This window comes from Stegastes partitus, unplaced genomic scaffold, assembly GCF_000690725.1.
Source record: "Stegastes partitus isolate 25-593 unplaced genomic scaffold, Stegastes_partitus-1.0.2 Scaffold740, whole genome shotgun sequence".
Lineage (NCBI taxonomy): Eukaryota > Metazoa > Chordata > Actinopteri > Pomacentridae > Stegastes > Stegastes partitus.
The window spans coordinates 116,929-141,007 of NW_007578471.1; the positions used below are offsets into that span (position 1 = coordinate 116,929).

A 24,079-nucleotide genomic window follows, 5' to 3' on the forward strand; every position below is an offset into this window, starting at 1 on the left:
GGTTAAAAGGTTCCATTTGCATGTTGAAACACTAATATGGGTTAACAGTGTATCAGATGACCAATATGTCAAAACACACATCACTGCATTTCTTATCTCCAAATATTCGAGCCGATACAAAGTGGCGATGATGAAGGTATTTTTTCCGAGCGTCGTGAACGCAGCTCCTCCTTCCACGTGACGGACATCAGCTGATCAGCGCAGCGCAACCCATAAACCGAGCGGAGCCATGGCGGTTCTGTTGAGCAGACTGCCACACAGCGACTGCCTGAACGTAAGTCCGAACCTTCACGTCCTCAGCTCCGATCTTATGTGTTGTCAGACGCAGACAGAACGAGCATCGTGACTACCGGCCTGTCGGTCCGTCTCTGAGACCAGCACCGTGCCTTAGAACTGGTTCCTCTAAGTGAGGGATCTCCAACTCTGGTCCTCGTAAGCTACAGTCCTACAGGTTTTAGATGTTTGTGACTCAAATTAATGGATCTCCAACAGCTTGTTATCAAGTTCTACACAAGTTTGTTAATGATCCATTAACTCGAGTCAGGTGTGTTGCAGTACGGAAACGTCTGAAACCTGCGGGACAGTAGCTCACGAGGAGTTGGAGATCCCTGCTTTAACTCATCAGGCAGGTACAGCAAATGGTGACCAGCACACTGGTCCGAGTCAACGGCCCTCCATCTGCGGCCAGCGCTGTTCTGGAGGAGACGGGAGAGCTCATCTCAGTTCACTGAGTCAGGAGGAAGGTTCTCTTCAACTGCAGGATGTCCTGTGTTATCCGAATAATAATAGATCTGATCTGATAGCCAGTTAATGCATTTTTAAAACACAGTTTTATTTAAGTGGCATCAACACTAAAAGCTTAAATCAGATAAATGAAAACAACTCAGTTTCAGGTGTGGTCCTGTATCTGTCCTTGAATGATGCTCTTGTGCAGCTGCTACATGTTCTATATCTAACAGCATACCAAAGGAACTATGCAGCCTATTCTATTCAAACTAAAATGAGGATACTTTTGGAAAAAAATGCTATGAATACTTTATTTATCAGATTACTTTACACAAAGCGCCGTAAACAGACAAAAACCAAGGAATGGTTGTTCTCAGTGCACATGTATGCAGTCTTCTGCATTACTTTACAAGTAGTAGTGTGGCCTTCTCAGCTGTTGCATCTACATGTGGTCTCACACTGAGTCAGAATGAAGAGATCAGGACTGCTCTGAGGCTACCTTAGCAGGTCTCCTGGTTGTTCTTGTTGCTAGACAGTTCTGCATGACTCTGACTGGATGTTTGGGCTCATTGTCCTGCTGCAGAATAATTTGGGGCTAATTAGATGCCTCAATAGGTAGTTAACAATGTAAACATCTGAAGTATTTAAATCCTTTTACATTGTACTGTAAATCCCTATGGATCTGATTAATGTTACACGACCAAATGCAAGACTCCTCTCAATGTTGTCTGCTGCTAAGCTATGCCACAGGGTGGTGGATGGATTGTGTGGGCGAGAGCCTCCCCGCTGGGCTGACTACAGCAGCACCTGGAGCCTACAGGAGTGGCTGGAGCTGCTCAGCTCCCTGACAACCCTGTTCCGCCTGGCAGTGCAGAGCAGCAACTCAGATGAAGAGGTGAGACGGGACAGGATAGCTAACTTCATCTAATGTTTACATATAAACAAGATCATGTGTCCAGTCTAAACCACCACTTTACCACACAACTGTTACCTACGTTGAGGCTTTAACTGCTGCATGTTGTTACAGCCATGGTTATAATATCTATCCATTTAGCACAGAGGCTGTACTGGTTTAGGTGTTCAGGTCTCCTCCTGCTGGCTGTGTCCAGGTGCTGGCCTTGCTGTCAGATGTGGGCAGCAGTCATGCTAAGGCTGTGCTGAGTGTTCTGAGAAGCAGACAGGAGGAGATCTGCCATGCTCTGCTGGACAGAACCAACTCTATCTCCTCTGCTACTCTGCAGGACTTTGAGTGGCAGCTTAAGGTGAGTTGAAGCTTTATTTTTCAATGTTTAATGGTCTTTTCGGGGCTGCACAGTGGATCAGTGGTTAACGCAGTTGTCTTCACAGCTAGAAAGTCCAAGGTTAGTCCCAGTTAGGGCGTCTGGGATCTTTCTGTGGGGAGTTTGCATGTTCTCCCTGTGCAGCATGGGTTCTCGCCGGGTTCTCCCACAGTCCAAAAACATGCTGAGGTTAAGTGGTGATTCTAAATTGTCCGTAGGTGTGAGTGTGCTGTCGGTCTCTTTTTGTAGCCCTGTGATAGACTGGAGACCTGTCCAGGTGAACCTGCCTTCACCCTAAGTCAGCTAGATAAGCTCACAAGGACCGGAGTTGGAGATCCCTGATTTAGAGCTTAAATACCAAGGGTGTATATCGTACAGCTAATTCAGAAAAGTTCACTTTAGCAAAGTTTTTTCCCTGCTTGAATGAGGTCAATAGTCAATAAGGAAACTTGCTCCTGGGAGCATGAATATAGTGAAACTACGAAATATGTGATGCGTGCATAATTTTACCTGGAGATCGAAAACAAAACTTGTGGTATTTTAAAACGTAATTATTTATATTCATGTCTTTTTTTAAAAAATATTGCCACATTCATTTTGACATACTTTCTATTTTCAATACTGAACAAGTTGGGTATTTCATAACAACAACACACATACAATACAATAAAATATAAAAAGGTTTTTAGGAAGCATTTTGCCACTAAAACAAAGATGAGCCCACATAATTCAGTTGACAGAATTTTATGCACACTTTTGGCTATCTACACCATTAGTATAACAGCCCAGGCAAGAAAAATAATATTAAAATTCAGATTGTCTCAATAAACAGAGGCATTTTGAATTACAACATAAATAGGTTGTTTTAATAAAGCTGGTACGCCCAAATTTAATCTCTTCAATTTTTTCTCCTTGTCTTCTGTTCTCATTTGTCAGTTAGCGCTGTCCAGTGACAAGATATCATCGCTTCACTCACCACTGCTAAGTCTCAGTCTGGATGTAAGAGACAATGGAGCCCTCCAGCCTGTCACCATGGAGTTAAGCAGAGAGGAGCTAAGCAAGCTAATCAACGCACTAGAGGCTGCTAATAAGGTAGACACAAACTAACTTCCTCAGAGATACTACCGTTGTCATTGTATTGTTCAGCCTTGTAAAACCTGCCACTTACAATACCCTCAATCTGACGCAACCACTAACAGTTCGGTCAGAAACTTTGGTGCGCTGTGGTAGCTAATCTGCTTTCTCAGAAATGTCACGTGTCAAGTCCACTTCATTCTAACTCTATGCCCCACACAACATGTAGTCTTAAGTCCCAAACAAAACTGACCCAAGTCCCTTGTGGACATTTCTTGGAGAACTAAAAAAAAACAAAAAAAAACTCATACAACATATACAATAAAGATGAACATTTGTAGCAGCCGACCCTTATTTTATATATTAAAATACATAAATAAATAAAATGTGAAGAGTCTTGGTAATCTCTTACAGTCCTGTCTGCAAATCAAGTGTCACTGCAAGGGACCCTGACACAAAGGTTGAGAAACTCACAGCCAGGGATACTCAGTCAGTTTCTACAAATCCATGAAATGCAGTTCTAAAGAAAAGTTTACATACACTTGTAAAGACCATGTATGTCACAGCAGTCTTATATGTCCAAAGACTCCTATAACTCTTACTTTTCTACGACAGAATCATTGAAACATATTAATCTTTGTCACAAAAAACAATCATGCATTTTGGTTCTTTCATAGATTTATTAAAGATCTTCTAGAAATAAGACAAAATCTGCTGGATCAAAAATATATATAGAGTAGAATACTTTTTTATTGATCCCCCATTGGGGGAAATTTACACACCACAGCAGCATCCAAAAATATAGAAAGTACAAGAAAATAACAATAATGCATCCTGGTGTCCGCACGCAGCAGGTCCAAGGCCCACCGTCTCCTGTTGGGCAGTCCGCATTCTGGCTGAATGTGGGGAGAGTGGTAGAGATGTATGGTTAAAGTCTCCTGTGATGACGATCAGAGACTGAGGGTGTGATGTTTGCAGCTGGGACACCGAACTTATGGATGAGTTCACAGGCTATACCAGCATCAGCCGAGCGGGGGATGTAAACTGTAATCGCCAGGACGTGCGAAAAACTCCCTTAGCAGTTCAACATCCTTCATGCAGCGCCACTCTTTAACGCTAACGTGCCCAGCATTACACCATCTTTCATTCACATACATGGTGAGTCCCCAGCCTTTCTTCTTTACCACTCTCCCTCAAGCTCCGGCCGCTCTGACCAGGTGAAATCCGTCCAAAATTACAAGCGACTCCGGAGTGAGTTCATTCAGCCATAATTTTGTGAACAACATAAGGCTGCACTCCCGATACTCCCGCTGCAGCCGGGTCAGCGCTGTCAGCTGTTAGCGCTTCCATCTGGGAGAGACTTCACGTTTCTCATGATGATGGACGGACGGACGGCTTGTAGCGTCTGCTCTTCTCCTGACGCTTCACTCCTGCCCTGCATCTCCTCCTACTCCAGCTCAACGGGGATGTCTGGTCTCTCCCACGACGGTGGCTTGGCCTGGCTCAGTGCCAACAGCTGTTCACGAGTGTAAAACAATAGAGCCATGGCTCAACGGCTCACCAGACGCAGACCCCAAAAACTCGCAAAAAAAAGCAAAGAACAGACCAACAAAAACGCCATCTGCATCTCCACTGTTCCCACAAAAATGTGGTACAGCTGTGTGAAATTAAAATGTTACAAAGATCGAAAAAAAATCTAAGTAAATAGCTAAAAACACAGACAGTAAGAAGGAGCAGCTGCAACTGCTGTCACTCTCATGGCGCCATAGCAAAAAATAAAATGAATATAAATATATGCAGTACAGACCAAAAGTTTGGACACACCTTCTCATTCAAAGAGTTTTCTTTATTTTCATGACGATGAAAATTGTAGATTCACACTGAAGGCATCAAAACTATGAATTAACACATGTGGAAATATGTACTTAACGAAAAAGTGTGAAACAACTGAAAATATGTCTGATATTCTAGGTTCTTCAAAGTAGCCACCTTTTGCTTTGATTACTGCTTCGCACACTCTTGGCATTCTCTTGATGAGCTTCAAGAGGTTGTCACCTGAAGTGGTGTTCCAACAGTCTTGAAGGAGTTCCTAGAGATGCTTTGTACTTGTTGGCCCTTTTGCCTTCACTCTGCGGTCCAGCTCACCCCAAGCCATCTCGATTGGGTTCAGAGCAGAGCTGAGCACGAGCAGAGCTGAGCTGCAACCATCTAGCCCAGGACCCACCAGCTGCCTCCAGGCCCAGGGTACACCAGGACCAGGCCCAGGACCCCCCCAGGCCCGGGATCTACCACCTGCCTCCAGGCCCAGGACTCACCATGCCCAGGATCCACCACCTGCCTCTAGGCCCAAGATCCGCCAGGCCCAGGACCCACCAGGACCAGGACCCACCACCTGCCTCCAGGCCCGGGACCCACCAGGCCCAGGATCCACCACCTGCCTCTAGGCCCAAGATCCACNCCAGGATCCACCACCTGCCTCTAGGCCCAAGATCCACTAGGACCAGGATCCACCAGGCCCAGGATCCACCACCTGCCTCTAGGCCCAAGATCCACCAGGACCAGGACCCACCAGGCCTAGGTTCCACTAGGCCCAAGTTCTACCATCTGCCTCCAGGCCGGCAGCTAATTAACATCTAGCTCAAGCTTCATCGCTCACTAACACCTCCAAGATGGTTGCTGCTGTTGAGACCCAACTGAGGACTGAACCTCAAGTAAACCCCGTCACTGAAAACCACCACACCATAGGAATGCCGCCACTCACCTCTACTCCAGGATGCGACTGCCTCCGCCTGAGCCAGAAGATAGTCGAGCTGGAAAGGAGGATATCGATCCTGTTCCAGATGAGGGATGAAAACAGGATTCTGGACTCGCTGGTTACTGTAGGCCTTGCTGCCGCAGCTGCTGCTCCCACCACTGGGGAGCTTGACTCCACCATCCCATGCCATGAGGGAAACTCGGCAGACATCTGGATCCAACAAGGAGCGAGACTGAAGGAGCCATGGACTGCTGCCCGGAAGGGTAAACACGGAGGGAAGTTCCTGTCTCAACCGCCGTTACAAGCCCTGCAGCTTAGTAACAAATACTCCATTCTGGACGAGCAGGACTTCCCACCACTCAGAGGCGGATACAACCAGCCGTCTTCTCCGTGGTCTGACGGCGACTCGTCGCCGCTCCCTCCATCCACAGCAGAGGCCAAGGTGTCGGTCTCTCCTGAAGCCGCTGACTGCCACTCTCAGCGGCACGTCCCCCGGACAATTCCCGGCTCCATACAGTTCACCCCCTGTCCCGTTGACCGCCGCTCTCAGCGGCGTGCGCCTCCGGTTGCTCCGGGCTCCATACGATTCCCCCCTAGTCCCGTGTGCGGCCCTCTGGTGCGGGCCTCCTCGGCGGCCCAGCGCCCCAAGCCTCCTGCTGCGGCCACAGTCGTCATCGGGGACTCCGTGGTAGGGAACATCAAACTGTACGCTGCTGCCACTTACTATTTCCCCGGTGCCAGAGTCTCGGACTTGCTGGAACGGATCCCAGCTCTTCTAATCAAACATCCAGACGCTGGAAAAGTTGTCATCCACATTGGCACTAATGACATCGCCAGCCAACAGTCCGAAGTCCTCAAACGAGATTTTAACAGTCTTTTTAATCTTCTTAAAAACTGTAGAAAGTCTGTTTTTATCTCTGGACCTCTCCCCTCCTTCCATCAAGGGGTGGGCCGTTTTAGCAGGTTACTGTCCCTGAACACGTGGCTACAGTCAGTTTGCTCCTTGCATAACCTGTTTTTAATTGATAATTTTAATCTGTTCTGGGAGCACGCAGCATTTTTTAACAGAGATGGGATCCACCCCAGTCCTCAAGGATCCCGTGCTCTGGCTGCAAACATTCGCCATGCCATTGTCGCCACCAGACACGCATGACAAATTATGCCTGTAGCACACCTGGACACAACTCTGGTCACTGATCACATCACTTCTTCTCCCATTCCACTTTACACAGCAACACTCACCAGCTCCACCCACAGTCACCTGAAGCAGTCTCACCCCAGCACTGCTTCTCTCGGTAGGAACATCCCAGTAATCATCACCACTTGATATCTATGCCCTAATACATCCACTAATCATCAAAATGTTAATAACCTCATACATGTCCAGACAAACAGTCTACCTGCAGCTCCCAGTACAACCTCACTGAAAATGGCCTTGTTCAACAGCAGATCTATATCCAACAAAACCTTTATTTAAAATGATTTTATTTTGTTGGCAAATTTAGATTTTATGTTTTTAACAGAAACTTGGTTGAGACCTACTGACTGTAGCCTGCTTGTTGAGATGTGTCCTCCACACTATGAGTGTTTTAACCAACCCAGGGTCAGTGGCCGTGGCGGTGGCATTGTATGTGTTTACAGGAAGAATTTTAAATGTCAATTATTGCATTTTAATGAATTTTCTTCCTTCGAGGCTCTGACTTTTAAACTTGTTGGTTTTCAGTCGATTTTATTTGCCGTCATTTATCGGCCCCCAAAACCTCCTGGCAGCTTTTTAACAGAATTCCCAGAGTTTTTATCATCCCTGGTTTTAAATCATGATAGGGTAGTTCTCTGTGGTGATTTTAATATTCATGTTGATGACTCTACCAATACGCAGGCAGCAGACTTTTCAAACATCACAACTTCTTTTAACTTTAAACAGCATGTGTGTGGACCAACCCATAACCGGGGCCACACTCTGGACCTTGTTTTTACCCTGGGTGTAGTTTTATCCTCCATAAATTTACTGGATTTTACTGTCTCAGATCACAAATGTATTGTTTTTAACAGTGAAAGTCCAGTTTTTAATACAGGGACACCACGCTCCTGGAGTACCCACATTTTTAATGAAAACAGCGCAGCAGAGTTCTGCACACTTTTTAATAGGAACTGCCAATAAACAGCCGAGCATGCCAACACTAATGATCTGGCCAATCATTTTAATTCCGCCTGCTTATCCACCCTTGGATGTCATTGCTCCACTGAAGCTTAGAACCAAGTCCTCAAATAAGAAGCAGCCGTGGATCAATGACATCATTCGCAGCCACAAAAGGGAATGTAGGAAAGCAGAGTGTAGATGGAAAAAATCGGGTCTCCAGGTGCATTTTAATATTATGAAGGATTTATGGGTCTCTTTTAATTGCAGGGTAAAGGAGGCAAGACGACACTATTTTTCAGAGCTGATTTTTAGCAATGAACAAAACCCCAGGTTTTTATTTAAGACTGTTGATCACCTGGTGAATCCAGCTCCTCCTAGTGTCCCTGTCAACTCGGATGCTGACTGCGAAATGTTTTTATCTTATTTTAATAATAAGGTGGAGTCAATCAGAGCCTCGATTACCCCCAGTGCCTCTTTTAATGATGTTTTTTTACCAACAAAAAGACATTTTTAGCCAATTTTATCCAATAACCCTGTCTGAGCTTTTAGAAGTGGTTTTACACACAAGAGTGTCTTCCAGGCCTCTTGATGTGATACCTACCAAGGTAATTGATACAATTGGACCCAATCTGCTGTCTGTTTTTAACAGCTCCTTGGATATTGGTTTTGTCCCTGATTATTTTAAGACCGCATGTGTGACCCCACTGCTGAAAAAGCCTGGGCTGGATCCATCTCAGCACCAGAATAATAGACCAGTATCCAAGCTACCTTTTATTTCAAAAATTTTAGAAAAAGTGGTGGCCAAGCAGTTTTTAGCAGCACTTGAGAATAACCAGGGGCCTCATGTACAAAGACTTGCGTGGATTTCATACTGAAACTTGGCGTACGCTACAATCCTGAAAATTGCGTACGCACAAAAAAATCCAGATGAACGAAAGTGTGCGTACGCCGGAATCCAAGCACATTTCCTTTGTACATCTCACTCAGCGTGGAATTGACCGCACATGTTGGAGTACCAGACTCCTCCCTCCCCACGCCCCCAATTTAAATATGCAAATTAGTATAAACAGGGCCGACAGGTGGGATTTCCCGCTCTGCAGGATTAGATAACAGCAACAAGGATGAACTCACCCCGTTTGAGCAGAGAGTCGCCGCTATTGTGGGTGACGTTGCTGTCACAGGGGTGGTGGGAGCACATGCAGGTCACTCAGATCCCCCCAAGGTAAATATTTATTGTGTAACTCTCAGATTTGTTCACTACACGGGTCATACAAAAATCTGCTCGCAGCCAAACAAGATACAGGTTCTTGCGTAATCATGCCAGAATATCAAAGAGGAAATCAAAACTTTGTCTCATGTCAGATTACTCAATTTATTATTTTTTAACAGACAATGAGGCAGGAGAAGACTGTGAGACGCAGTCCCAGCCTCATATCACAGACCCGCGGGATTCCTCCAGCCTCCCCGGCGTCAGCCGATCCTCCGGTCCGCCACAACAGCCAGCTGCTGATGCCCGTCCGGGGCGCACATCAACGCATGTCGGGGGGATTAATGTTAGGACAATTAAATGACTTACTCACCAAGAAGCCACCACCGTGCCAGCTTGTAGCCTGTTCTCAACCATACTGTTGGTCAGAATGTGTTTTGATCAAGGCCGCCTCGCGACAATGTTACTTAATTGTATTTGCGCATCACAGATGATCTGTACACTGATTTAATAATAAATGCCTCCTGTTTACATAAACACATGCATCTAGTGATGGTGCCTCTATAGCAATGTGTGTGCAGTCGACAGCTCCGATTACATCAGGAAAACCAGCCGTCGCTACAAATTGCACTTTTATGTCGCCCTGTTCAACTGTAGTGTGGGAATTTGATATATCTGGCTGACATTCGGATGGTTCCAACCCACACAGCTGGCATGGCTCTGCTCACTGTCGACTGGCACAGTCCCGGTCGGTCGGCCAGCTCCCTCTGAAATGACCCTGTGGCTAGGAAGCCCAGTGTGGTCAGCACCTGTATGGGCACAGGTAGGACATGGCTCCTGGCCGTGTTGCACTCCAATAATGGCCACAGCTTCGCGCACAGTTCTAAGCGAATTGCCGTCGGGAACGTAAAGCGGCTGATGATCCAGTCGTCGTCCTGAGGTCTCTGAAAACCCGTTCTCTTGGCACTGCTCCATTGGCAATATCCAACAGGTCCAAAGCTGCCATTGTTGTTAACGGGATCTTCGGCACCATTTTACGTAAACTTGTATATCCGCTCATCTGATTGCAAACACCTGGGTGTGTTAAGTGTTCATCTTAGTGTCTCTGATGTGCATATCACTTTGAGGAATTACCTTTTTTTACATTGTTTTGTACATTTTTATATTCCCAGCATCACCTCTAAGTGTCGCCAAAGGCTCAAAAGCAATAGAAACGTGCGTACGCCAGTCAAGAAGTTGGCGTGGAGGACCGCACATTTCCACGTTCATTTCGCTCTTGATACATCTGAACGTGAGCGTGGATAAGTGCGTACGCCAAGTTTTTGTGCGTACGCACGCTTTGTACATGAGGCCCCTGGTCTTTGAAAAATTCCAGTCTGGTTTCCGGAAGTACCATAGCACCTAAACGGCCCTGCTCAAGGTGACCAATGATCTCTTAATGGCAACAGATGATGGTATGTGCTCCATCTTGGTACTTCTGGACCTCAGTGCTGCATTTGACACTGTTGATCACAGCATTCTTTTAAACTGGCTGAGGCACTGGGTGGGCATTTCAGGTACAGTTTTAGAGTGGTTTTTATCTTACCTTACTAATAGAAGGTTTTGTGTTGCAGCAAACAACCACATGTCATCATTTTATCCAGTGAAGTATGGTGTGCCTCAGGGGTCTGTTTTAGGTCCAATTTTATTTTCTTTGTATATGCTTCCCCTGGGGCACATAATACAACGACACGGTGTTTTATGTCATTTTTATGCTGACGACACGCAACTGTACCTGCCCGTCAAGTCCACTGACCCTGGGAAGTTGAGTGCTTTAAACGACTGTATCGAGGATGTGAGAAACTGGATGTCAGAGAACTTCCTTCAGCTGAACAACAGTAAAACGGAAATCTTGGTCATCGGGTTCCAGCAGATGGCAAAACAAATTCTGCCATCTGCTGGCCCACTGCTGGACAACATTAAGCCAGCTGCAAGGAATCTCGGCATCTGGTTTGATTTTAACCTGAACTTTGAAAAACACACAACAAAACTCGTACAGTCATGTTTTTATCATCTTAGAAATATTTTAAAGATTCGCTCTTATTTAACTTTTAAAGATACAGAGACGATTTTACATGCTTTTATTTCCTCACGGCTGGATTACTGCAACAGCCTTTTTACCTGTCTTAACCAGAAATCCCTGGACAGACTACAGACAGTGCAGAACTCTGCTGCCAGGCTTTTAATCAGGAAGAGGAAACGTGAGCACATCACGCCTGTTTTAGCTCTTTTACATTGGCTGCCAGTACGTTTTAGGATTGATTTAAGATCTTATTAATCACTTTTAAAGCACTCAACGGTCTCTGTCCCACTTACATTGCCGACCTTTTAACACCATATTCTCCACCACGCTCCCTACGAGCCTCAGGGAAAGGTCTTTTAACTGTGCCAGAGGCCCGGCTGAAAACAAAAGGGGGACAAAGCATTTTCAGTCCAGGTGCCGAGGCTCTGGAATGACCTGCCCGAGGAAATCAAGTCGGCTAAGTCTGTGCTCTCTTTTAAGACACTTCTTAAAACACATTTTTATCGGAGAGCTTTTCCTGATTTTATTAAGTTTTAAGTTCTGTTTTTTTTAGCTTCTTGCTTTTTGTGTGTGACTTTCTTCTTTTATCAATTGTTCTGTATGATTATTGCATTTTAATTGTAATTTATTTTACTGGAAAGCACTTTGTAACATTTGTTTTGAAAAGTGCTCTATAAATAAAGTTTATTATTATTATTATTATTATTGTTCAGGTCTGGTGACTGTAGAGGCCAGGTCATCTGGCGTAGCACCCCATCACTCTCCTTCTTGGTCAAATAGCCCTTACACAGCCTGGAGGTGTGTTTGGGGTAACTGTCCTGTTGAAAAATAAATGATGGTCCAACTAAACGCAAACCGGATGGAATAGCATGCCGCTGCAAGATGCTGTGGTAGCCATGCTGGTTCAGTATGCCTTCAATTTTGAATAAATCCCCAACAGTGTCACCAGCAAAGCACCCCCACACCATCACACCTCCTCCTCCATGCTTCACGTTGGGAACCAGGCATGTAGAGTCCATCCGTTCACCTTTTCTGCGTCGCACAAGGACACGTTGGTTGGAACCAAAGATCTCAAACTTGGACTCATCAGACCAAAGCACAGATTTCCACTGGTCTAATGTCCATTCCTTGTGTTCTTTAGCCCAAACAAGTCTCTTCTGCTTGTTGCCTGTCCTTAGCAGTGGCTTCCTAGCAGCTATTCTACCATGAAGGCCTGATTCACACAGTCTCCTCTTAACAGTTGTTCTAGAGATGTGTCTGCTGCTAGAACTCTGTGTGGCATTGACATGGTCTCTAATCTGAGCTGCTGTTAACCTGCGATTTCTGAGGCTGGTGACTCGGATGAACTTATCCTCCGCAGCAGAGGTGACTCTTGGTCTTCCTTTCCTGGGGTGGTCCTCATGTGAGCCAGTTTCTTTGTAGCACTTGATGGTTTTTGCGACTGCAATTTTTGGTACTGACTGACCTTCATTTCTTAAAGTAGTGATGGCCACTCGTTTTTTTTTTTACTTAGCTGCTTTTTTCTTGCCATAATACAAATTCTAGCAGTCTATTCAGTGTCAGAAAGCTTGGTCTCATTCACAGGTCATGGGTCTTGCAACAGGACAATGAGACCAAGCTTTCTGCTAGAAACACCCAAGAATGGCTAAGAGGAACACATTGGACTATTCTGAAGTGGCCTTCTATGAGCCCTGATCTAAATCCTATTGAACATCTGTGGAAGGAGCTGAAACGTGCCGTCTGGAGAAGGCACCCTCAAACCTGAGACAACTGGAGCAGTCTGCTCATGAGGCGTGGGCCAAAATACCTGCTGAGAGGTGCAGAAGTCTCATTGACAGTTAAATCGTTTGATTGCAATGATTGCCTCAAAAGGTTGTGCAACAAAAGGGTACCATCATTTTTGTCCAGGCCTGTTTCATGAGTTTATTTTTAAAAATAATTCTGTTAAACCACGGTTCAAAAGCAATGTCTGATTTTTGGCCACGTGTGTACACACGTGGTGTAGGGGTTGGGAAATAAGGCATACTTATTTTCACCATAAATCAAATTATTGCATTAATTAAAATAATCAAAATCTACCTTTAAATTATTCGTCCAGCAATAAAATCTCAGAGTCAGCAACATAATTCAAATGTCTCACCATGGGGGGAAACGGAACATACCAGGTGGTTACCATACAGTCCCTTTGGGCCTCCTCCACCTCAGGAGACCACCTCCTGATGGTGCGTGTTGTGGCCGGCTGTCTTTTGACCAGAGGGGTGTACTGAGGCTGTAGGAGGACTAGGTTGTGATCTGACTTCCCAAGTGGGGGGAGGGGGGTGGCTCTGTATGCATCCCGTACATTAGCATACAGGAGGTCGATTGTCCGGCTGTTTCTGGTGGGGCAGTTCACAAACTGGTGGAAAGTAGGCAAGGCAGAGTTCAGTGTGACGTGATTAAAGTCCCCAAAGATGACGATGAGTGCCTCTGGATGTTGGGTCTGCAGCCTTGCTGTGAATGTGTGAATCTTCTCACAGGCAGCGGGTGCATTGGCACTCGGGGGGATGTAAACACACATCGCGATCACGTGACTGAACGCTCGTGGCAAGTAATATGGCCGCAGGCTAACGGCTAACAGTTCTAAATCCCGACAACAGAGAACCACCTTGACAGAAACGTGACCTGGGTTACACCAGCGGTTGTTAACGTACATGATGAGACCCCCACCTCTGCTTTTTCCGCATGCTTTCGTATCTCTATCCGCTCTCACTGTAGTGAAGCCCGACAGGTCCACGGTAGCGTCCGGTGTTAGCTGGGTTAGCCACGATTCCGAGAGGATGAGCAAGCTGCACTCTCGGTCGATGCGCTGGTTGATCAGCACCGACAGCTCGTCCATCTTGTTCTGCAAGGCGTTTACGTTCCCCATAATTACCGTCAGGATTGATGGTTCGAAACGCCTCCGGTCTGTTAGTCTAGCCTTTAGCCAAGCGCCAGCCTTGCTGCCCCAGTAAAGTCTTCTCAGCTCAGCCGGGATGTCATGTCGTATTCCAGCCTGTGCCATCAGCTTTAGAGCCAGCAGCTCCTCTCGAGAAAAAGTGAGAATCCTGGCTCCTGCGGGTGCTTTAAAGTTACAGGTATCCATAGAGTGTGTAAAGACAAAAAGAAAAGTAGAAAATATCTAAGAAAAAAGGAAAAAAAAAAAAAACGTTTGGTGTTGCGGGGCAACTAGTGAGGCAGCTGTTTCCTGCGGCGCCCATTTGAAAAAAAAAAAAAGAATATATATATATATATATATATATATATATTCAGAGTTTAATTCCTTATATAATGTTATTTAGTGCATTTGAATGTAATAAAATTTGATATGGCACCCATGCACAACTACATCAGCCAGTCATAAAATGTTAATGATTTGTGTTTTTATGTCTTGCAGGTGGTGCTGCAGTTAAAATGATGGCAAGATGGCAACCACAGAACATCGAGAGAAAGAAGTTATCGCTCAGAATTATAGAGTAATGATTTGATGACTTCTGCCTTTGCAACTTGGCTGTGCATTAGCAGTGACACAGTCTAATTTTGTTTTTGTAATGCACTGTGTTGAATCATAGTGTTGAGTAAATGTTTCTTTTCCCTTTGAGCCTGGATTTAATTCAAGTAGTCTAGTAGAAAAAACAGTGCCATATGGTGTTAGATAACATGGTGTGTTACGGGGGATGCTGCCTTTGTTGATGCTTTCATTATGAGTGGTATCATCATAAATGTCAGTATTACTGAGGGCAGATATGAAGCAGGCTTCTTTCTTTCATCTGTCCACCTGCAGTTAATGTCACATCGGCCTCTGACACCCATTCCACTTCCCCCTCACTTCCGTTTTTCTGCTTTAGCTGCTCCCCTCTTCTCAGTTTATATGTCCTCGATTTCTTACCTTGCATCCTCGCCTTTCATCTTAGTACTTCTCATCTGGTCAGATAAGGTAAAGAAAGGCCAGAGAAGACAGGAGTAGAGGCAGGAGGCAGTTAGCAAAATGAGGCGGCGTTGCTTTGGAGCTGTTGTTTTAAAGTGAATAAATTGTACTTGTGGCACAGCTGTATCATCTCTACTTTGTTTTGTTACAGAGTACTGCTGTACATTGTGATCTGTCAGATGAGTGTTTGTCACAATGTGCATATTTACTTTTAATTCTTTTTGTTGAAACCACAGCATAATGTCACAAGAAATCTAGTGCAATTTAATACTGTAGCTCTGCCATAAGCTCTGCTTATACAAGGCTACATTCTAATTTTTTTGTTATCAAAAAGGTAATAATTGTGTAATAAGTTTATTATTGTGGTCAGGGTTGGTGGTGGTGCTGTAAATTGTGATGTAAATGAGAGATGTCAGCTTTTCATGTTTATTAAACTTGCACAGAGGCCTCACATTGCAACCAACAGGACCCAAAGGATCCACTGCAAGTATATCAGTGCCAGACACTTAACGGCACCTCCCAGGGCTCCATGTCTTTGCTGTGACAATTCAGAGCTGTTGTGGCAGCACAGTTTGCACCTACACAGTATTAAAAAGGTGGTTGTAATTTTGTGGCTGATGGGCGGTTGAGCGACAATACAAACATTTGAGTTAGTCATGCAACAAGAAACCGCTGTTAATTTGTTATACGTTTAAACTGCTTGCACATGTAAACAACATGTTGAGCTCGACAGCTGCAGTGCAACCACAGGACTACTTGCTGCAGACAACATTGTGGCATCTCCACAAGACAGGCCTCCACTGTTGGATGGAAAGATTATCATCTCAACAGTGGAAGTCTGTCTTCTTTATGATGTTGATTTTAAAGAAAGTGTATAAAGTTTATTCGGTAGAAATGTATTTCTAAAGTCAACTGACCCTTAAAGGCTTCATGCAAAACAGATTTTTAAAATATGCCAACATCAGGATAATTTTGTAAATCTTGACAAAGTCACCAAATCTTTTATATGTTTTATGTAATACTTAAATTTATTTCTTGAACAATATCAATAGGCTGTGCCCTACTGCAAGATCCTGTAAGATACAGACAAAATGAAGTAATTATTTAATCTTTAATTGTTATCCCAGAAAATAAAAGCTACCAAAAGAAAAGACAGTAATTGAAAGTGTTACCCAGTTTACTTATCAGAACATCAGCAAGCAACACACAGTTTAGGATCAAAATAATTTTATTTTGCATCTGTAGTGGGAAAAGTGTCTCCTGTTGGTTATGGCAAACTCTGCTTAGTACTTGTTTGATTCTTGGAACTTCAAGATTTTAATGGTAATATGGAAACCAGTGGGAGGTATTTGTAGAGACTAAGGAAGACTTTTGGTTGGCTTTGGGAAGTTCTTGCCAACCATTCGATGCCTGAGGAAGGTATGGCAAGGCCTAGGCTGAAAAAAATAAAATTATCATAAAATCATACTTCTATTAGTTCAACAAATATTGCAATTGCGATATGACTCATGACTCAAGTGGAAATTGTAATTTTTTTCACTGAACAAAAATATATAAATAGTGCTTGACCCACAATGGCTCAGGTGCCAGAGTGAGTTGTCCACTTATCGTGAGGTTGGTGGTTTAACCCCTGTCCCCAGGTTCAGTGTATTGCACCCTCAATGACAGAAGAAAAATGAAAGAAAAACAAAATCCCTAGTTTTATCTGTAGGCACTTTAAAAAAAAAATCCTTGGAGACGGCAGAGTTGTTTAGTTCTCGACTGTGGCCTTCCAGTCAGTTTACTAATAATGTAAATTGCGGACTCCTGAAGTTCGCGGACAGCACGACACTCATTGGGCTCATCACTGCTGGGGATTAGTCCACCTACAGGTGGGAGACAGACCGTCTGGTGTACTGATGCAGGTTGAACAACCTGTAGCTCACTGCTCTAAAGACAGGGGAGATGATTGCAGACTTCAGAAGGAACACAGCCCCACTCACCCCCATCACCCTGAGAGACTCTCCAGTGGACATTATGGAGTCCTTTTGTTTCCTGGGCACCACCATCACCCAGGACCTCAAGTGGGAACTGAACATCAGCTCTCTCATCAAAAAAGCACAACAGAGGATGTACTTCCTGCGACAGCTGAGGAAGTTCAGCCTGCCAGCGACAATGATGGCGTACTTCTACACCTCCATCATCAAGTCCATCCTCACCTCCTCCATCACCATCTGGTACGCTGCAGCTATGACCAAGGACAAGGGCAGACTGCAGTGTATCATCCAATCTACAGAGAGGGTGATTGACTGCAATCTGCCTTCCCTCCAGGACCTGTACACTTCGAGGACTCTGAGGCCTGCAGGTAAGATTGTGGCCGACCTCTCCCACCCTGGTCACAAACTTTTTGAAACACTCCCCTCCAGCAGGAGGCTTTGGTCCATCAGGACCAGAACCTCTCGCCACAAAAACAGTTTCTTTCTGTCTGCCACCGGCCTCATGAACAATGCCCAGGACCCCCACTGATCCCCAACCCCCCTCGCTTCCATAGACTACCTGTTTAAATATAAATAACTCAGTTGCTACTGTTGTTGCATTGTTGCAGTGTTTCACTTTTATTTTTTTATATTTTATAATTATATTTGCATCTTTTATTTTTTTTTTCTTTTTGTCTATATTATTGTTGCATCAACCCACCAGAAAAATTCCTTGGATTGTGTAAACTATACCTGGCAATAGACCTGTTTCTGATTCTGACTCTGATTCACTCTCACTAGTCTCCTTCAATGGTCAAATTCATCACTTGCATTTATGAAGCTGTTCACTCAGCTGTGCAGATAGAGAAATGTTTGTTTAATTCAAACTTTAAGCTGCATCATTATCTCATCTATTTGGATGCCTCTAATTTCTGGCCAAATGGCATATGCTGACATCTCTTTTTCTGGAAAAAAAAATTATTAAAATGATTTAGCATGTACTGTCTATACATGTTCCAATGTAATTGTCCTGTCTGTACCTCATGGAAATAAAGGTAGACAAAGCTTGCTTTGAGCAGTGTATGTCCACAAATAAATGATTGAGTTTTCTCTTGGCTTAAAAGAGACTCCTTTGTACTTTGAGTATGAGCCAGTTAACCATACAAGAGAGGCCAGAAAAATGCGCTTTACATTTAGTTTGTAGAGATGTCAGTAATTTTATTTAAACTTTCATCTTTGAAGTCTCCATAAGTTGACACAAATTCATTTTATTTTCTGTGTTCTTCCACTATCACTCTGTTTCTCTCTCACACACACACACCAAAATGCACAAACGTCTACACAACCATTCATGCAGTGTCTTATGTTTACCTGTAGATAAGCAGAAAGACACACAAACACATCTACATTCCACTCCACTCAACACATATAGAGCATGAGAGAAAATGCATACAGCAATTTTACAAAATAAGTCCAGCACGTCCTCCCCCTCCACAGCCACAGTTCAGGATTCCATTAGCTTTTCTCTTCACAGAAAACATGTGTCCATTTGCTCTGGATCCTTTGTTGTGAAGAAAGCCAAGCTGTTTGTTTGTTTGTCTGTTTGTTTGTTTTTTCACTTCCTGTCCATTTACTGTGCTCTGTCCAGGATCAGAAACACTGATAGCGTGAGGAACAGCCTTGTAAGAGATTTATTCAGCACTGAATTCAAAAGATTGTCATCATTATGCTGGGATAATGGTACGATACTTTAGTCTCAAAAACGATCTTCAAGAGTCCACTTCTGTTTCTGGTTCAAGCTGTTCTTCATCTAAAAAAGTACAAGATGATTTGTTTTAAATTCTACTTATTAGATCAAAGCTAAGCTAAACCCTGTGAAAATATTGAGATTCTTGGTAAAGGCACAATATTCAGTCATGACGAAAGAGCACACTACCACTATTGTTTCCTGTTGAAGTCGATCTGCTTTTGATGCTTTTTTTTGTTTGTTTCTTGGTTTTGTTTGAAGCCCTGATAAGACAAGTAGCCTACATTTTTCCTAACCATTAGTTGCTATTACTGTAATGAAGCATTTTATCCAAATGATTCTTCAAGGAAGAAAAGTATTTAGCTTTATCTGATTACATTTTGTATGTGATTATTTTACCTTTCAGCTGTGTATTCTAGTGGATGATGGTTATGAACTATTGCAGATTTTTGTAGTTCTGTCTATAATTTTATCAGCAACAATAAGCAATAGGGTAGGAACATTGCAAAAGACTAGTTTTAAAGGTGAGGTTAGGTTTCCAAAGATTAACTAAAAAATATCCACTTTAATTTGTCACCATCCATATCCTTTCACTTTCATGTCTACATATAAATCTGTTGTTTTGAAAATCTAAATAACGGCTTGTTTACAGCCTATCTGAACATCTGAGTACTCATGTTTCTTGACCCCATAAGTGAGTTTGTTACTGTGCTAGACAATTAATTTGAATGACTTTAAATCTTATGGAAATAAGGTTAAGGAGAACGTACTCTAAACATTCATATCTGACTATGTACAAACACACTCAGTCACCAGAAAAACAATAACTCATTTGTAAAAGTCTCTAGCAAAGATGCCATATCCAGTTCCATGACTGCTTTGCCAGAGAGCATACGACAAACAATGGCCTTCAAAATCAGTCACTACGACTGCATGGCCTGTGTAAAAGCCATAAGTTTATAGTTGAACAGTGAAATGCCCAGAACAGAGAGAAACATCATAAGAATGTTGCTAAGGCAGACCTATCAAGAGGAGATGACACCCTGGACAGGTCGCCAGTCCATTACAGGCAGAAAACCACACAACTGCTAAATGTGTTGGGGCGCAGTAGCCCTACAAAATTATGCCTATATCGAATGTTTTATATGTCATGATCTAAACCCAGTTTTAACATTTGCTACAAGACGTATTGTTTGCTTTATGCATTGAGGCATGTATAGCATAGATTAGTGGATAGCATATGGAGGGCTTGATTTTCCCACAATTAATCAGCACCTGTTTTTAACCACATTGAAACCACATTTTTCACAAAATTTTCAGTCGGACATGCAGATGCCTACACAATGGCAAAATTCAGTAAAATATGTATAACTGCATGTGGAAACTGAAGAGAAATTTCATTGGACACACCAATACAATGAAATTTTAATTCTGATGGTACCATATACTGTAACATTAGATTTATTATGCACTTCAACCATTTTGCAGAATTTACTTTTATTTTATAACTAACACCCAGTTTGTGTAATGCAAGATCTCTTCCACACAATGTGATTAAATGGAAGGCCAGGGTAAATGTCCCTGGGACATTTTGTTTGACAAATTGCAACCAAAACAACAAAAAAATAACAAAATGATATTTCTACTATTGTGCAGTCCATGAACAAAGTCCATCAAACCATTTGAAAAAGAATGTTTCCATTGGATTATAATGCCAAGGCTGTGTGTCTGACACCTTTGGTGCTTGATTAACCAGTAGACCACTTTTTGGACTCTCTGGGTAGATTTTGTTCACCCACGGATGTTGTTCTTTCACTGTTTAGAGTACAGAAACTAATAGGCCAGTTAGAAAGTATTAGCATCATACAGTCATGGAAAAAAATGATTAGACCATCCTTGTTTTCTTCAATTTCTTGCTCTTGCTTTTTAATGCCTGGTACAACTAAGGCTGCATTTGTTTGGACAAACATAATGAAAACAACAAAAATAGCGCAAAAGAGTTTAATTCAAGAACTGATGTTCACTTAAGTTCTAACCAGTGTCGACTCCAGGTTTTTTTTTTAGGGGGGGCCAATAGGGGGCCAATGCTATATTTTGGAGGGCACCCAATGACTGCTTTATTCATAGATGTAGCCTATAACAATAGTGTTCTTTACTTGTACTCACATTGTATGACTAAATATAGACCTAACCTGATTAAATAGATATAACAAAATAAACATGATCTGGAAAAGGTTTCTGGTCAGAACATACTTGTACAATATGGAATGTACAATAATTGCTTCTTTCAAAAGCAACTCATGACATTCAAACTGATTCACAGTGAAGACTGATGTTAATAACAGCCTGGTGATCACATATAAAAACAATGCTCTCCTCTTTTATATTAACAATGTTGTTCTTAACTTGCTCTGAGTAACAGGTATTGTTTTTTGACTTTTAAAGATTTTATTTTTAAATATAAAAAGAGGGGCATTTGTCATGCAATTGGAGCCAAAAATATGTCAACTTATCAGAAAATATTCTTTCTTGGGGTCCAATGGACCTCGAAAGACCATCTACGTATGGCAACATGAAGTCCTGAATAGGGTTAAGATAATTAACAATGCTGGCTGCTCCTCTTTCTGATATTTCTGAGCCCTGCTGCTGCTGGAACAGAGACTAAATGACACCATTCAGTTGTAACTCAAACCTGGGATTGGGAATGGCCTGGCTGCTCCAAAAAAATCTCTGTGTAAAGTGTCTTCATTTAAAGTTAGCAGATTTCCCTTGATTCAAAAACAAAAAAGAAGAAGAAGAAAAAAAAAAACCACACCGTAGCAAGATTACATGTCACATAATCATGAATGCAGGAACCCCTTAATGGTTATTTACCATCTAATTGGCACGTTTCATCAGCTTCTCTACCTAAAAACATCAATTTTTTGTCATCAAAATGTTAAATGATGAACTAAAGATAATGGGTAAATCTACGAGTTAAGATAAAACATATCAGTAACTCGTTTGTGTTCAATTTACTGCACATTTGAATTTGACCCTCACCGTCTCAGAGTGTCCATAAGTGCAGAGTGGACGTAAGAGAAGAGGTGTGCTTGTTTTATTTTCCAGCTGCTCCCGTCACAAAAACTACCACAATTCTCTGTTCAACCCGCCCCCATAAAGCTGTACTGTGACGACCAGCTAGCACTCCTCAAAGAAACTACCCAATGACAAGACAGTATTTCACCGAGGGGGCAGAGAGGGGCCCAATCAGATTCCAGCAGGGGCCATGGCCCCTGTGGCCCCTCCCCTCCCTTCGCCTATGGTCTAGCATCAATAGCTATGACGTACTGCCAAAAACAGGGCTTTTATGCATTCCATGTTTTCTTTTCTGTCTGTTTTAGTCACATGACACACACAACAGTTAGTACTTGATTGCACATCTGTTGTTTTTGATGAATGCAGCCATGTGTCTTGGCATGCTCTCCACCAGATCTGACATTGTTCTGCTGTCACAGCAGCTCATTCCTGTTGCACAAATTCAAACAAATTTGCTTTTTTGGGGTGCTTGTGCTTCTCCATTTTGCGTTTGATGATTTCCCACAGGTTTTCAATTGAATTTAGATCTGGTGATTGAGCAAGCCAAGGCAAGGCTCCAATGTTCTGGGTCTCCATCCAACTTTTAACTGACCTTGCTGTATGACAAGAGGCACTGCCTTGTTGGTAAATTCAGTCATTTGAGGCAGGAAAGAGTTTTCCAGCTGATGGAAGGAGACTGTTTTCAAGAGTAGCCCTGTACATGACCTGTTTCATTTGCCCCTCACACAAACTGCATTTGCTCTGTTCCACCTATACTGAAACAAGCCCAGATCGTCACTGATCCACCCCAGGTTTTACTGCAAGGGCAAGACAGTCTGGTTTGTAGGCTTCCCCAGGCTTCCAACAGTAAGTTGGCTGGAGTGGGCATCAACTGAAAATTGGATTCATCACTGAAGAGAGCCCTAGCCCAATTATCAACAGTCCAATCCTTGTGATCCTCAGCAAAGAGTAACCAGGCTTTCCCCTGTCTTTTGTTGATGAAGGGCTTCTTCCGTGCCCTGTGTGACTTCAGACCAGCTTCAAGAAAGCAGTTTCCAACTGTCCTTGCCGAACAAGTCACATTTCTTGACAGTGCCCACTCATTTTTAAGGTCCTGTGTCAGGAATCGTCGCCGTCTGACGACGGATGAGAGCACGGTCATGTCGTGGGGTAGAAAGACGCTGACAACTTCTGAGTTGTGCTATGGCTTAAGTGTAAGCAGGAAACCACTCTAGGCCTTTACATGTGCAGTGCTGCTTATGACATGAAATGGCCTCTTATATACCCTGGAATATATTTAAGCTTAAGCATGTCAAATAGGAAATAAAACATGCAATCAGATGCATTTTTTTGTCGTGTTCATTGTGTTCTTCAGGTAATGTACCTTTAATGGTACTGGGCATTAAAATGAACAAGAAATTGAAGAAAACAAGAGTTGTCTAATCCAGTGGTTCTCAACTGGTGGGTCGGGGACCTGTTTTGGGTGGGTTGCGGACAGCTGGGCAAAAATAAATAATAGATAATGAGTGTCTCAGGTTGGACTTGTTTTTTATTTTGAAAAAACATTTATTTTGACAGGCATGGTAACCATAGTTTGTTTGACGTTCCTTTTAAGTTTGTGTTGATGGTGGGATGCAAGATGACAAAGCGCAAATATGACCTGGAGTATTTAAAATGTGGATTTTTATACTAGGGCTGGACCCGAATAGTCAACTATTCGTTCGCTGTGCTGGAATTGGGATATTCATTTTGATCTCCCTTGATCTTCCCAGAGTTTCTAGAAGCAGAATGGGAGGCAGAGCCTTCAGTTATCAGCTCCTGTCGTATGGAATCAGCTCCCAGTTTGGGTTCTGGATGCGGACACCCTCTCTACCTTTAAGATCAGGTCAAAAACGTCCCTTTTTGATAAAGCTCATAGTTAGGGCTGCTGGGAGTCATCTGAGCTGTCCCTTAGTGATACTGCTATAGGTTTAGACTGCCAGGGGATTCCCATGATGCACTGGGCTTCTCTCCTCTCCTCTCCTCTTTATGTATATACATATGTGTGTGTATGTATGTATATGTTTCTATAGTTGCCTATCACCATTACATATGACTAACTCTGTGACTCCCCCCGAGGTTCTCCTGCGCCTG

At 43.3% G+C, this 24,079-nt stretch overlaps 1 protein-coding gene across 1 annotated transcript; it reads left to right on the forward strand.

Moving 5' to 3' along the window:
* The first annotated feature begins 183 nt into the window (after positions 1-183).
* Positions 184-15,313, forward strand: commd8 (COMM domain containing 8). The gene is made up of 5 exons (XM_008291371.1): positions 184-274; positions 1,466-1,621; positions 1,836-1,988; positions 2,943-3,098; positions 14,657-15,313. Exons 1-5 carry the CDS (start codon positions 230-232, stop codon positions 14,675-14,677), a joined length of 531 nt encoding a protein of 176 aa, XP_008289593.1. The 5' UTR covers positions 184-229; the 3' UTR covers positions 14,678-15,313.
* Positions 15,314-24,079: the final 8,766 nt, after the last annotated feature.